This window comes from Gigantopelta aegis, unplaced genomic scaffold (genome assembly GCF_016097555.1).
Source record: "Gigantopelta aegis isolate Gae_Host unplaced genomic scaffold, Gae_host_genome ctg2196_pilon_pilon:::debris, whole genome shotgun sequence".
Lineage (NCBI taxonomy): Eukaryota > Metazoa > Mollusca > Gastropoda > Neomphalida > Peltospiridae > Gigantopelta > Gigantopelta aegis.
This window is the reverse complement of record NW_024532867.1, coordinates 3,697-20,133: the sequence shown is the minus strand read 5'-3', so window position 1 is coordinate 20,133 and position 16,437 is coordinate 3,697. Positions and strand designations below refer to the sequence as shown.

General features: G+C 36.8%; 2 protein-coding genes across 2 annotated transcripts in view; one reads left to right on the top strand and one right to left on the bottom strand.

Moving 5' to 3' along the window:
• The window catches only part of LOC121391356 (titin-like), a 35,834-nt gene extending 23,666 nt beyond the window's left edge, over positions 1-12,168 (bottom strand). The window contains exons 1-2 of the mRNA XM_041523015.1: positions 12,138-12,168; positions 10,741-11,037 (exon numbers count right to left, since the gene is read on the bottom strand). Of these exons, the coding sequence (XP_041378949.1) occupies positions 10,741-11,037; positions 12,138-12,168 (328 nt within the window). The remainder of the gene's footprint in view (positions 1-10,740; positions 11,038-12,137) is intronic.
• A 93-nt stretch (positions 12,169-12,261) lies between these two features.
• On the top strand, positions 12,262-15,461 carry LOC121391357 (putative nuclease HARBI1). The gene is made up of 4 exons (XM_041523016.1): positions 12,262-12,438; positions 12,561-12,787; positions 12,964-13,230; positions 15,356-15,461. Exons 1-4 carry the CDS (start codon positions 12,262-12,264, stop codon positions 15,459-15,461), a joined length of 777 nt encoding a protein of 258 aa, XP_041378950.1.
• Positions 15,462-16,437: the final 976 nt, after the last annotated feature.

The window sequence follows — 16,437 nt, the reverse complement described above, 5'->3', positions numbered from 1 at the left end:
TAGATTGAGGGAATTCCTCGCCGCGCATGGCATTCTGGAACCTAACGTTGCGCTTACAATGTACTTTTGTAAACAAAAGGAACAGTGTATTGTTTAATATTTATAAATAAATAAAATATATAAATACATTTATTTATAAATACAATAAAATAAATTAAAATAAAATTAAACTAAATAATAATAATACAAAAATAATAATGAAAATAAATAAAATTAAATACATACATGTAGTTATAAGAAGAAGAAGAAGAAGAAAAAAATAAAAATATATAGCAATCCAGTTATTGACAGTCATTAACAGTGCAGTATACATTTAGGAAGGGGTGCAAATTAAAAACAAATAATAATAAAATAGAGGCAAATACATGTACATTGTAGTCTTGCCAAATAAATAAATAAAATGGGGGACCAAGATATAACACCCAGCATACTAATAAAATATAGAAATGCAAATATAGAGGGAGATAACTGGAAAACAGGTCAATAAATAAAATAGTTTGTTTTGTTTAACGACACCACTAGAGCACACTGATCTATTAATCATCGGCTATTAGATGTCAAACATATGGTCATTTTTGACAGTGATAGAGAGAAAACCCGCTACATTTTCCCATTAGTAGTAAGGGATACTTTATATGCACCATCCCACAGACAGGATAGCACTTACCACGGCCTTTGATATACCAGTCGTGGGAACAAAAAAAAAAAATACAAAAAATAGGTCAAACACCAACCATAAGTGTCCAGGGGTGGGGGAGGCAATCTTCGAATTCGGGTAAAAACTAATAAGACATTCGGGAAAAATGAGCTGGCCTTAAAACTTCTCTCTGTGTTTTTCATTCATTTTACTGACAGTATTATTTTTAACGTAACCCATGTAAAAAGGAAGGAAGGAACTGTTTTATTAACAATGCACTCAACACATTTTATTTATGGTTATATGGCGTTTCGATTAGTACCAAGGGATCTTTTATATGCACCATCCCATAGAGAGGATAGCACATATCACAACCTTTAATATACCAGTCCTGGTGCATTGGCTGGAGCGAGAAATAGCCCAATGGGTCTACTGACAGGGATCGATCCCAAACCGACTGCGCGAGCACTTTACCACTGGGTTACATCCCGCCCCACTCCCCCGTGTAACAATGTGTGGTGATTCTTATACAGGCGTGTATGCAAAGAGAGAGAGAGAGAGAGAGAGAGAGAGAGAGAGAGAGGGGGGGGGGGGGGGGGGGGGGGTGGGTGGAGAGAGGAGAGGAGGGGAGAGGTAGGGAGGGGTAGATGGAGAGAGAAATTCTTTACTCAACTTGATTACCTGCACTTGATGACGATAATATACTTTTTGTCCAAATTTATACAAATAAAGAATTGTTTTTTCATATGGATTATGAGCCCCACACCTACCCACACCCCCAATCCTACCACCACTGCAACAGTTTTCTTTTGGTTCAGTAAACAAAATGGACTGAACATTTATGAAAATAAACACCCAGTGAAACACACTTGGGGTTTTGTTAAAATGAATTATGGCACGCACAGTCATAGTCTAAAATATGTAGCCAGAACCCTCAAAAGAGAAACGGAAACTGCTTTTAATACAGGGGCAATTTTCCGTTATCATTATTTAATAGCCATACAAAAGTAATAATATTAAAAAACTAAATAATATTTTTAAAATCCAAATGCAAATATACAATTTATAATCTGGAATAAAAGTTAGATTTTAAAATGTCATCAGTATTATTTAGCACACATAAACAACTTTTAGAGGCATGTCCAAGACATAGAGGAGAATGGAGTGCTCAATTATGGACACCACAAGAATGGAACTTTTAATTTTAGTTTTTCATTAATTTGTCATTGCTGTCAGTCAGCTCTACAAAGATTTGATTTCCATTATTGTACCAAATGTAATAACATTAGTCCGTCAAACCAACTGTATCTTAAATAACTAGTGATGTTAACTACTAGTATTTACACTTTTAATACATAGGGACTTAATTCCATGTTACACGTATATATACTCTATTCCATGTTGAAACTTAAAATACCATAAACTTAAATGACGTTTTGTACATGATATACAAAATATACAGAGAAAAAATAAGGGAACACTTAGTATTGAATACTATTATCGTCCTAATGTCTGTATAAAGTACGAAGATGTAATGTGGGAGTCACTGAATGACAGGAATGTAAGACTGGATGACAGTAACATGGTTAACTTCCTGACACAATAGATGAGTGTTTTTGTTGCAGTCACTATCTCCTGTAAGTGTTGGTGTGATCCCTTATTTCTTTCAATCAGTACATATTGCTAAACAGGACATACACTGAAATACACAACAAACAACAACAATTCGAAGTAATATTTATAATTTATTTCACCTTACAAATTGTGAAGAGTGAAGCAAGTGTAGTGTAGAAGTAAATAAACCAAGTGTAGATAACTTAAAATAAACACATCTTAAATTGTTAATTAAACTGGGTGACATGTCAGAGGGAACATGTAATTAAAGTTACTCAGTATTGTACATGAACTAAAATTATTACTTAAAATTATTTCTTATTTGTTATCAGATTTTAAAACAATTTCATGTATTTTTCATAATTATTTTGTTATTTTGTCTTTATTTTATGAATTGTTTTGCATTGAAGTTCTCAATTATAAACATCTAACTGTAACATTATTTTCCTGTTGCATATTGATTTAAATTCAAAATGAAGATGTATGAAAAATGTAAAATATGAATATCATTTTGTGTTAACAGAGCATGTAAATTACTTTGTCATCATCTACAGCTGTCTTTAAGAGTAAATGTATTACTAGTAAATAACAGCTCTGCTATCAACATCATGAACCACTGGATTGAAATCTCTGGATGTACCTGGAACAAAATGTTACAAATATGACATTTATGATAATAAGGTGATCTGGGTAATAACAGGTGGGTTGTTGTTGTTTTATTGTTGTTGTTTTGTTGGGGTTTTTTTTGGGGGGGTTAAAAGAAAAAGAACAGATCATCTGCTTCACCAAGGTAAAAAAAAGAAAGAAAAGAATTTTACAGCATGTCTCAATATATGTTTATAGAGCACTGTTTTAAATTTTTTGTTTTTTTTTACAAATGATAGATTTGTTATGTAACTAAATAGTTTTACTTTTATCAAATCTATGCTTCAATAATAGTGAAAAATTGTATCTTATGTTTAGTGGTTAAATTATCTTACCAAAGCCATATTTTATGCTTTAAAATAATTACTTCAGCTAGTTCTCTCTATCTCTGTCTCTCTGTCTCTATCTGTTTGTGTGTGTGTGTGTGTGTGTCTCTCTCTCTCTATCTCCGCTATCTATACACACACACACACACACACTGTCTGCATTACCTGCACATTGACAGAATGACACCATTTGCTACAGAATGTCACCATTTGCTACAGCCATGTTCGTTTTGTGGTTTGGCACCTGCTGAAGAGTGTTGTCAGTCCTCACCAAATTGTTGACTGATGCATGCCTATAACATAAAATGAACACATACATAAATAAGTGAAATCAATGAAAATAGCTTATATAATTATTATATATCTTGTACATGTTTTCCATAAAAATTAAATTAAACTACTTGTTTCAGTTACGAAAAATATGTTCCGCTAAAATGGTAGCCTACACTACACAGTCTACAGTACTGTACATGGCCATTTCAATCATCCGGTGCGTTTAATATTATTTACGCTGACAATTTTGTAAAAATTTAAAACCTTTATTTGCTTACCTTAGGCTAGTTGTCTGACAAGCCGTTGTCTGTGTTCCCAGGTATACCCACCCACAATAAAAACATACAGATTAATTTCTATATTTCCATTTTTGTATATTTTCCCCAAATAACCTTCCCATTTTTGGATAAGTTGTCGACGTGTTTTCGTGAACAACATACATGTATGACGTAATCAAAGTTCGTGCTTACGTTGTTTGAAGTTAAACAGAAATAGGAAGTACAATGCCAATGGGAGGGCTTTTGATGGGGGACGGTTTTCGATAGGTTACATTAAAACATTGAAGACAATGCATGGCGATGTGGCAAATACAAACAGACTGAAATAAATATGTAATAATTGTTATATAAAAACAAGTTCCTCACTGATCAGATACAGTAGACATATTAAAAGTGTTGCAAACTTGTACTTTTGTAGATTTTTGACAGCGACGTTAACAAGCCCAACCGACTGGACACTTCGATGTTTCCCGCTATTTCATCTGTGATCTTCAGAATATCTTGTTGTTCAAATTTAAATTCTTCATGTTTTTCCACATTATAAAAAGTGTCAAACTGCTTTGTTCGATCAAGAAATAACCAGTTTTGTCGACATATTTGCCTGTTTCTGAATCGCAACACACCGGCGCGGCCATTTTCCTTTCAGACTTATCCGGCGGATAGGCTGTTATACGCAGAAAATGTAGCGAATAGCGTTATGGCTATTCGGGTAGCTCTACCCTGCAGTCATGCATACCAAATTTCCCCACTTATCCGGCGGATATGCACTATTCCTGGATAGTGGACTTATCCGCCCCTCGTGCATACGGCCCCAGGTCTATAAGAGGATCATTTGGACCAAGTTTGGTTGAATCCTGCTTGGTGGAACACGAGAAAAAAGAAAAGAAGAAGAAACAAACAAATGACTTTACACCACAGTGTGGATCTCCAGATAGTGGAGGAATATAACCTAAAACAAGAAGAAGAAGAAGAATATAGGACCAGGAGCTTTTTAGCATATTAGTTTAGTCAAGACTATCCCACATACATGGAACATGTCTATCATACAGGCAAACTAATTTTGTAGCCTAAGTATCTGACAACATGTAGCACCTATTTTTGTTTTGTTTTAACTGTTCATGTTTTTCACTTTAAAACCATTGTTGTTTTTTTAAAGAATTATACAAGATGCAAGATGGCTGCCACTGATGATGGTGCAAGCTTGTAGGTAGATCGTCGCAAGCTTGCGGGAAGCTCATCGCAAGCACGCGGGAAGCTCGTTGCAAGCTTGCAGAAAGCTTGTCGCAAGCATGCAGGTAGCTTGCTGCAAGGTTGCAGGAAGCTCGTTGCAAGGTTGCGGGAAGCTCGTCGTAAGCTTGCGGGAAGCTTGTCACAAGCTTGCGGGAAGCTCGTCGCAAGCTTGCGGAAAGCTAGTCACAAGCATGCAGGAAGCTTGTCGCAAGGTTGCAAAAAGGTTCCAAATACTAGCTTAAACTGAACAAGCTTGCGGGAAGCTCATCGCAAGCGTGCAGGAAGCTAGTCGCAAGCTTGCGGGAAGCTTGTCGCAAGCGTGCGGTAAGCTTGTCGCAAGCGTGCGAGAAGCTTGTGAGATGCTAGTTGCAAGTATGCAAAAAAATGGTGGGAAACTTGCTGCAAGCATGCAACAAGCTGGTCGCATGGTTGTAAAAAGGTTCCAAATACTAGCTCGAAACGCGGTAGTTACTACTGTGTAAAATATGCTTGTACAACCTTTTCACAAGGTAGTTACCAGCTAGTTACCAGCTATTTATTAAGCTTACAATTTTTGTTTGGGAGCGCTAGCTGTAAGACATCCTGTGGTATTCTTAAAAATAAACCTCCTGCATATACAGTCGAACCCGCTTATTTGCATACCCTCGGTGCTGCTCGATTTTGTGCAATTAACCGGGTTAGTCGATTAACCGATAGAGTACCGACTTTCACTTTGTAACAGCCATCCAACTACAAAGTGGCATGGGAGACAGTCTAGCATAATGCGGTACTTCATACCGGAACTATTACAGTTAACACGTCACATGCAGTTGGATATATATAAATGTAAACAAATATATCGATCGATATATATATATAATTAGCATGACGTTTTTGTTTTAATCTGCCAGACCAGAAATCATTTAAAAAAACACACCCCAACAACGTCCGTCACTGGGCGTCGTTTTCTAAAAACAGAAACTTTGTGCATTAAAAAAAAACCACTGACCATCCACTAGTGTACACAAAGTGTATTAGCCATGTAGTTAATGAGATAAACTTGAAACAACAGAACCATCAAAAAGTTCATGTTTCATCGGTGCACGTGTTTACAAAATGACGTCAGTTTCCGGAATTACCGGGCTGTTGATTGACCGAATGCGCCTTACCATAGAATTACGTGAACTTGTATGAATTTGCTGGTATGGTGTTCTTTCCCTCCTAAAAGATATGGCAAGCTTTGGTATTATTTGTGATCCCCAAATAATGACTTTGCTATTGTTAAGCAATTAAAGTTAAGCTCGGCTAGTGAGTCGTTATCAGTTCCAGCAGTCTGCATTGCATGCATGACCGGTCTAACACAATTGACTGACCTTCATGGTGCGGTCCGACTGATTGGTGTCTAACAATATAGCAGAAACTTAGGGACGATCCATAAATAACGGTCTTTGTTATGTTTGTTTTTTGACGACCTCCCCCACCAGTCTTTTTTTTTTCCGCTACATTTTCTGGGAAGCAAGTGATAAATCGTTTCTTTTGCGTTTAACAGATATAGCGTACACTGCATCTAATGAATAAGTGAACAACAACCCTTTCTCTGTCACATTTATTAAAAACATAACCGCCTAGGACGATTGATCTGTAATCTTTTAATTACTAACAAGGCTTCTCAACATAACGTAATTGACACAGAACAATGATTGCCCTGAACACGTCAATCGAATAGGGCCCGAATAGTTGAGTGCGCATGCGTACAAGCGCACAGGCGGTACTTCTAAAAATAATAGTCGGAGAGTTACCTGTTATTGAGATGGCCTCTGATTAACAGCAATATATTGCAAACAAAACATTAGGTCTTAGGTTTATTCAACTTATTTATGTCATTCTTAAATCTTGTAGTCGGGTATTGTGATTCACCAGTAGTAACGTGCACACTATCTCATTTGCATGTCACACATCGACTCTGTGAGCTCAAACAAAACAGATTAATCGGTGATTTATTTGAGTTTTTTTGCCAAAGTTTGATAGACTTTCTCAGTCATTTGTGACATTAATTTAGCACAAACAAAAAAAACAACGTTATTTATATGTGCAAATAACCGATATATAGCCTGTAGTCTGTGCAATTAACCGGATGTTTTGTAGTGTTATACGGGCAAATGGTTCCGTGTTGGGTGAAAATAGTCGATTAACCGAATTATGCTATAAACCGATGTGCAAATAAGTGGAGATGACTGTATATCCATCATGAACTCACTGTTTTATACAGTGTACATGTATGTAATTGTAATCGGGAGAGCAACTAAGTGAATATCGTCCAAGTGTAACATCAACATGCAGAAGAATTTAAGACATAATTTAGATAAATGGGAAATATCTAATGAATAGATTTAACCTTCTGACTACTGGATTAAGTTTTGACAAAATCACATCGAAGCAGGTACAAATTTATAACTTTCACTCTCATATTTTCACTTGACATTTTTATAAATACATAAAATAATATTCATATGTGGGGTTTTCTAATTTTTATATTTTAGAGTTAGTGTTGATTAAAATCAGGCAAAAAATCAATAAAGTCATGTTTACTTATGGCCAGATGGCCAGTATTTCCAATAGCTGTTTTTCTGACCAGAATTTGTTTCTTGAAACGATCTATGATTCATATTTCGTGATTTTTGTTGTTGTCGGTCAAATTTACCAACAAATTAGCTGTCACAATCAGCTATCAGGGGCGGGACGTAGCCCAGTGGTAAAGCGTTCGCTTGATGCGCGGTCGGTCTAGGATCGATCCCCGTCGGTGGACCCATTGGGCTATTTCTCATTCCAGCCAGTGCTCCACAACTGGTGTAACAAAGGCTGTGGTATGTACTATCCTTACTTATAGTTTAGAGTTAATCAGGCATCGAAATAAGTCGAGAACGGTCGTTCAGGTTACCGGGAGGTTACCACATGTTAGAGAAGTCGAGAACGGTGTTTTGTTCTCGACAAAAATTTCAACGAACGGTAGTTTCGTTTCCGAACGTAAACCAGGCAATGCATTCAGGACTTCTGCGTTTCATTATCTCGTCAGGAATTGCATCGATGTTTGCGCGCAAGTCACTCCGCGTTTAAGCAGCGTCCACTAGATGAATTTATGTCCGCGTTTATTTTTCTCGTACAAAATTGCACCGATGTTCGTGCGCACTTGTGCAATTGCAAAGCAAATTTTGGCAATCCGCGTTTAAGCAGCGTCCACTAGATAAATTTACTTCCGGATTTCGTTTCTCGTACGGATGTTCGCGCGCACCGTTACAATTTCAGAACGACCGCATAGTAGTAACAGGAATTCAATTCTAACTTTCATATAGTTGTGGAAACCTATAGGTTACCAGGTTATATTTTGTGGTAACCTGTAAATGGGTTACCAGACACAATGCTTATTTCGATGCCTGGTTAATGTCGATTAAAATCAGGCAAAAAAATCAATAAAGTTGTGTTTACAGATGGCCGGTATTCCCAATAACTGTTTTTCTGACCAGAATTTGTTTCTTGAAACGATTTATGATTCATATTTTGTGATTTTCGTTGTTGATAAAACGGTCAAATTTACTAACAAATTAGCTGTCACAATCAGCTATCAATTCCTGAAAATGATTGCCATTGTTGTCAATTGAAAATACTTGTCGAAAAACACTTTTTCAACTAACAATGACCATGTATTTTCATGCAAAAACTAAAAGTTAAAGCAGCCATTATCAAGATTCATCGGAATCGTTAGAACATTTATTCTTCACTTGCTATCACACAAGACCGTTGTGGATAAACTTTAAAAATTGGTTTGAGATCAAAACAGGTACTATATATATATATATGGATCAATCAAATACTTACATGTATTTACCGCCTATATACATTTTTGCTGTGTTTATAGTCCGTCCTCGTTAGCGGAGGCCATATATAGCCACTTCGTATATAAACACCGTCTAGTTCACAGTATTCTTTAAAAATGTAATAATTCCTATCCCAAGCCAGCTGTAATTATCCATGGGGTTATGGCATATTTCATATAATAATAAATTTGACAAAGTGAAAAATCAATGCAGTGTTTAGATTTTTCCGTGTACAACAAACGATAAATTTACCTGTACATGCAAAGGCCTAACTAGTCGGGATCTTCGCCGTTTAAAATGCTTTTGTTGCTAAAATAAATTAATGTATAAGCTTATTACCATTCAGTACATGTTTATATAATTTTGTATAACTTATTTTCATTGTTTTTCTCTCAATTTACCCTATGTCGCAGAGGACAGTCAAGCGTTCTCGTTATAAGAGCTTGGCAAATCGTTTTGATACTGCGGTTATTCCAGGGTTGCCCATCACGTGACTACAAAAATAATACGTCACACCTCTTCGCTCCAAATAGCCGTTATTTTGTCCTTAATTATGTAACATCGACATAATTCAATTATTTTTACAAAATATCAGTAATAAGGGGGTTATGGTACATGTAGTTACATAGATGGTTAAATAAAGTACTTTTAGCAACAAATCAAATGTATATATTTTCAGATAATACTTTGTCAGGTCATTAATTAGGTCAACCATCTGTGATAGAGTGCCTTTAACGGCAGACGGAAGGAAAGAATTTGAAAACAGTTTTGTTCAACAAAAATATGTGTGCAGATCATCTGCACTACATGTACATGTATGATAAGGATTTATTTCAACAGTAGAATGCGGTAGTTTTAATGTCAAGAAGGTGTGTGGCAGTTTATTTTTTAGTTTGTACATCATGCAGTTTTTAACGGTAAGAAGCCAGTTTCCTTATATATTTGTCTTGACCCACAGATTATTCAAAAAACAAAACAAATATGGATTAATGCTTGTGCAATGTATGACAACAAATGAAATGAATATAACTACCATATATATCATATCCTTTTTGATATATGTTTACATGTGTATATGAAATATAAACCATTTATCTTACAATTAGTTATACATGTGTACACACACAATCGTGTTATAATTTTATTATTGTTGTATATTATAAGACTATAATTCAAAGCACCCCAACTTTGACATGGTCAGTGATCTGGGGTAATAAAGGGTTTAAAAAAAAAAAAAAAAAAAAGTGCCGTGTGCAAAATGGTGGAAGACATGAGTGAATGTACTGTATGCGATATAAAGATATAAAGTGTGTCAGCCGGCTTGCAGTAGTCAGAAGGTGAAACTACAGAACACTGAGTCAACATATTTTTGATGAGCTGTTTTTGGTCAGTTAAAACAGCTCACCTAGACCTTAAAAAGGTGATTTAAGTGGGCCATTTTTAACCCACCTGCAAATTTTAAATCACAAGGCCTGCTTTTAAACATTTACTAATTAATTCAGCATTAACGACTAACATAAACAGTCATTTTATTAATCTTAAATAAAGAAAATATCTGAAACAATCTCTTTTGTTATTTAAGAATTGTTGAAAGTAGTGTAAAATTGAGATTCACTCAGTTATGATCATCTGTGTTTTTAAGTCACATGATGTTAGATGGACCAATCCAAGCATTCATAACAAAAGAGTACGTACATATTGCAGCTACATGTGTATAACTGAATATAACTTACACAACAACCTCTCTACAAAGGACATTTCATACATATGCATGCAGGTGCAAGTGCCTTTATGTTGTTAATTAGTAGTTAGGATAGATCAATATTTTGGGTCACTTTTATAAACAGGTTTAAGTACAGTGATACCCTTTTTAGAAGATCACTTACCTTCGATGTAGACATTACTGGTTGCTGTCTGTGATATATTCCCCGACCTGTCCTGAACTCCATTATCAACAGTACAGTAGTACGTCCCGCTGTCTTCATATGTAGCACGATTAAATGTCAGTCTGGTTTCATTATGTTCAACAAGTCTACCGGACACATTCCTAATAAACACGTCATTCCAGTAATGTTTGAAACTTGTGAAGGTCATGTTTCCCGGGCGACCATCAGCAGAGCACGTTATACTTGATGAGTTATTTTCAGTGGAATTCAAAGAAGTGAGGGTGACATTAGGAGCATCTACAAAATACAAATAAAAGAAATCATTGTGTCTAATATTTTGAAATAAAAGTTGAAGAATAATTTGTTATAAAAGTACATTACATTATAATAATAATAATAATAAATTCTTTATTTAGTGAGGCCCTCACATTAGTGTTTGCACCTATAGTTCCCAATAGTTGTGGACATCCTAACCAGTGCCACTCGACTGATATATTAAAAAACATCATGGTATGTGTTGCCCTATGTGAAAGTCCATATAAAAGTTCCCTTCTTGCTAATGATAAAGTTTTGTTTATAATGACACCACTAGAGCACATTGATTTATTAATCATCGGCTACTTGATGTCATATTTGGTAATTTTTGACATATAGAATTAGGACAAGGAGAACTTTCCAGGACAGAATTATGGGGGAGGTGAAGTCTCAGGTAGGCGGAAAGTTAAGTCTAGAACCTATAACCAAAACAGAAACAGTATTCTATTCAAGTCTGGAAAAATTAGAGACAAAAATAAACTTTGACTGCTTGGCCGAAAACACTTCAGGTGATTTGAGCAATTTTGACAAGCTGCCAAAATAAAGTGTGTCATGCTACTCGCCCACTTACACGATCTGGCTGCCGATTTTATCACGATATGTGAAATATCGTAGTAGTATAGATATTATTATTTACACAAGACACTGTAACGATGTTGTACGATCACATCACGAGCTTACTAAGAATATGATACGACATTTCTGCGATGTTAAAGATGATAAAGAATAGTTCTGCACGTGTTGTATACGAGGTTTTTACGAGTTTACTAAGACATTAACGCGATCTCTACGAGTTTGTCACAATGTAAATACGACTCTATTGGGTACAAACCGGAAACCGGAAAACATTGTATTTTGGCGCGTTTTTCAAATCGTCACAACACCGTTAACTTTTAGCAAAATGGCATATCAACAGCAACATGATTTGCTGTATAGAAGTGTTATAGTTGGGGTAGTGGCGGCCACCACACTGGTTGTACGCAGATGTCGACGAAGGGCGGAGGGCTACTGCCGTCAAGTCCTGCGAAGGTTTTGGTCAAGGACCTGCTTCTTAGTCGGCAAAATTACGGGTTTTATAATACCCTGCAGCAGGAGCTGGCGCGAGAAGACCATACTGGCTTCTAGAATTTCCTACGGGTGGACTCGGCCTTGTTCCAAGAGATTCTGGATCGTGTTGGTCCTAAAATTGAAAGACAGGCGACATTCATGAGGGAACCACTTGAACCCACTCTACGCTTGGCCATCACTCTTCGTTACCTGGCGACTGGAAACTCATACAAGACCCTTGAGTACGAATTCAGGTTGGCTAACAACACAATTTCCCGCATTGTACCAGAAACATGCAACGCAATCAACAATGAGTTTGCAGAGGAATTTCTGAAGGTATGAATAAAAAGTAAAGAGTAACATGCATGCAACTGTTTAATTGATTAATATATGGCAATCTGTGCGTATACCATAATTTGGTAATTGATATGACCAGATTATACTCTTTACTATTTCAGTTTCCATCAACACCAGATGAGTGGAGAGCAGTGGCTGAAGGGTTCTCAAACAAGTGGAACTTTCACAACTGTTTGGGGGCTCTTGATGGCAAGCATGTAGCGATCAGAGCGCCCAGTGCTTCCGGATCCGTATATTACAACTACAAGGGATTCCACAGTATTGTACTCATGGCCCTTGTGGACAGCCAGTATCGCTTCCTATATGTGGAAGTGGGTGCAAATGGCGGGCAAGTACATTTTACCGAATTGCATTTAGTGTTGTTTTGGTTTGTTTAATAACGCAATGGTGTACTGATTTCAATGCATATAAAACAATTGTTTGACACTAATAATATTGTGATAAAGCAAAATGTTTTGTGAATGATCACACATTCTTATCGTACATTCATTCATATGATTTCAGAGCTTCGGATGGTGGCCTCTTTGCGGGGATGCCATTGTGGGCTGCGCTGGAGAACAACACCCTTGGCGTACCCCCTCCCACACCTTTTCCCAGAGACGACCAACCTATGCCATACTCCATAGTGGCAGATGATGCCTTCGCCATGCGTACCTATTTGATGAAGCCTTACCCCCAGAGAGGAATGTCCCGGGAACAACGTCTCTACAACTACAGGCTGTCGCGCGCACGACGCGTTGTGGAGAATGCTTTTGGCATTCTTGCACATAGGTATTGTTACTACTTAATCTACATAATATGGCTAATCAATGTGTATCGATTCTTGGAATATTCTATAATTCATTACACATTGTATGATAATAATGTAATCATATTTTGTGTTTCACTTGATATTTTTAGATTCAGATTCCTTCTCGCCCCAATGGCCCAAAGGACTGAGAACGTAGAGACTATAGTCCTAGCAGCGTGTGTCATCCACAACATACTGAGGACTAGGTTCCCGCGCATTATTGACGGTATTCATGAAAATGAACATCAGCTCTAGAAATAGAAAATAGAAATACATATATTTCGCGGTATTTTCATTACCTGCACGCGCTCACGTGACAAATCTGGCATTCGTCGTAAGCTCGTTTTCAGTACGTGGCTATCATACTAAGCTCGTATTACTGTCGCAACTAGCTCGTGTTCTGCACGTGTTCAGCTCCTGTCATACACGTTTCAAGGACGCAGTCAGCTCCTGTCAATCGTACACAAATCGTGTCTATCGTGTTTATCGTGTTCAATAACCGATTACGTGCAAACTACGATCAATGCCGAGCACAGCACGAGCATAACACGTGAAAAACACGATGTCATACGAGCATTGCAAAAGTTTTCAACATGTTCAAAATATTTTTTCTATCGAATCTACGACCCCTCACGAAGTGTCGCGTCTACATACATATGTAAGTAGCTCAGTACGAGTACGTTGCGAGTTAATGAAGAACTATGACGAGCTTACACACGATATTAATAACGTGATATATCGTAGCTCACATCGTGTAAGTGGGCGAGTAGCATCAGACTATTTACAAAATAAAAATAAACATAAGAATTTTGATAAGATGCCAAACATTTTTAATCTGACTAAGCCCTAAGACAGCAACTCTGGTTGATCTACAGAGAGGTTATCATCGGTACCATCCTGAAGTTCTATAGCTTCTGTGCAAGCTATCCACAATGTGGTGTCATGTTTACATAGTCCACCATGAATATCATTTTCAGGAGTCGATGGATGGTGTTAACACTGCCCGATAGTACACTGGTGACACCTAAGCATCTGTGTTATATTTTAAAGTTAAAATCTTTCTTTAAAAATATTTGTTTCACCACCACAGTACAATGGAACAATAAATGTGTTACTACTGAAAGTTATTTTAATTTTTTTTTTTTTAAACTCAAGTAACGAGCGCATTTTTAGTGCCACCCGCCTGTATTTACTGGCCTGCATGACGGCACATAAGTCTGCGCAGCAAACATTAAAACCACCACTTCTGTCGCTAATACTCACAGAAACAACAGGTAATGGATCTGACGTTTGTAAGTTCTAGACAACAAACACTTCCTATTATAGTCTGTTTCAGGAAAATTTAGATTATGCAAATGAGATCAATATAAATAGTGTTCCATGCTCTTTAGTTTGGATAACACAAAATGACAATATTAAAAAAGGCCAATGTCAAAATTTATGATCATTATTCAACAAAAGTTGTCTGTTATTAACTGTGTAAATGAGCACAAATAGTGTTCGTTGGAAATATATATAGCACTATCAATGATAATTTTAAACAAACTATAGCTAAAAATAGGCAGTGTAAGCTTGATAGTCTCTACAGCCATATTGCTTGTGTTGTGTCACTCAAAGTATGCTTGGATTTTTACATTAACAGATAAAATAAAACATTGATTTCATTTATGGATTCATTAATTACAGTAAGGTATGTATTGAAGCTTCTATGTAAACTTGTGTAAGTTGATATATACAAGGTTGATCATTACAGCGGTGACAGACACGTGTTGACAGGTGATACAAAAACACGTTGATCGAGGCTGGCATGCAAAAGTGTACATTTAGTGTATTAATTCAGAGGGGTTTTTTTTAATCAAATTGTTATCTACCAGTTTTATACATACGTTCACAATGTGTTGTTTTAACAATTGTTTTATGAATTAAATTAATGTTGTTTGTTTCTTTACAAACATAATGGAACACTTGTTTCAAGATGTAAAGTAACGTAATTAACATGCACAGACATTTGTGCGGTGCAGAGTAATGTGACGTGAGTATATATAGAGCCGTGCCAAATGGTTAGGATGAGAACCTCCCCTCACATCATCCTTGCTTCTGTTCCAGTTGGCAAGATAAGCTCAGCGATGTTGGTGATCTCGGTCTTAATGCATCGATACTTGGATCAGAGCTTGCCAAGGTTCATCTGCCAGACCTCTGCTGTCGACTCTGAAGTTGGCGCAATCCACCTCCTCTTCGGTTATTTTTCAGCCACTGGTTCCACACATGGTCTAGAACAGTAGGTAGTGAAGCCGAAGGACATGGTGAGTCTTGAACATGACCAACTGCTGGCTCAACAGGTTGACTAGGTGTTGGCGCCATAGAAGGCACTGCCTCTCATGCCTCTTCAGTCTTGTCAGGACGTGCAGGCTTCACAGGCCAAGTTTCTCTAGGTGTTGGAACGGGTGTGGTCACCTCCTCCTGTGCCACTTCTGGTGAACGTTTCTTCCGGGAACTGCCTCTCTACTTTCTCGTCGATGGATGTATCCCATAAACAAGGGTAACTGTCGCTGTATTACCGGTATGGGTAATACGGTATTCAACCATGTTTCTGAGCATGCAGATCACACAGCCACCCCAAATGATGATTGAGAGTAGCGTGTTCAAAACTGAACTTCATCCCCCAAGTGCTAGATCAGAATGTAGACTTAGGAAACGTGCTGCAGTTTTCCATTAGTAGGGTCATTCCATATCAAATCAAATTTTAAACCGCATCCAATTTGAGTTTCCAAACATTTTGTATATAAGGTTACTGTCACTGAAAAAGCTGATATTTCAAGTTTTAGCTTGATCAGACAAACGGTTTTGACCAACAATATTCAAATGACCATAACTCACCAGCTGTTTGGTTAAGCTTGCTGAATTTTTGTTTTAGACTGGGAATTTCACAAGCAACCCAAAGCTATAATTATATATTTTTTTTATATATAAGAGTGATTTGAGGAGTGACGACCTTTTGACCTTTACTTTGATGTTGAATTTGTATAATCTTTTTCATTAGCTAGCCTGTAATATCAGTTAAAAGTATGGGTTCCAGATCATGTACATATATACTGAACAGCATTGAAAACGCACCGCCAAGAAATGTTTAGATTTTGAAAAGAATACAGTGATAGATGGATGATTGATAATGACAACAAACAAAAAAG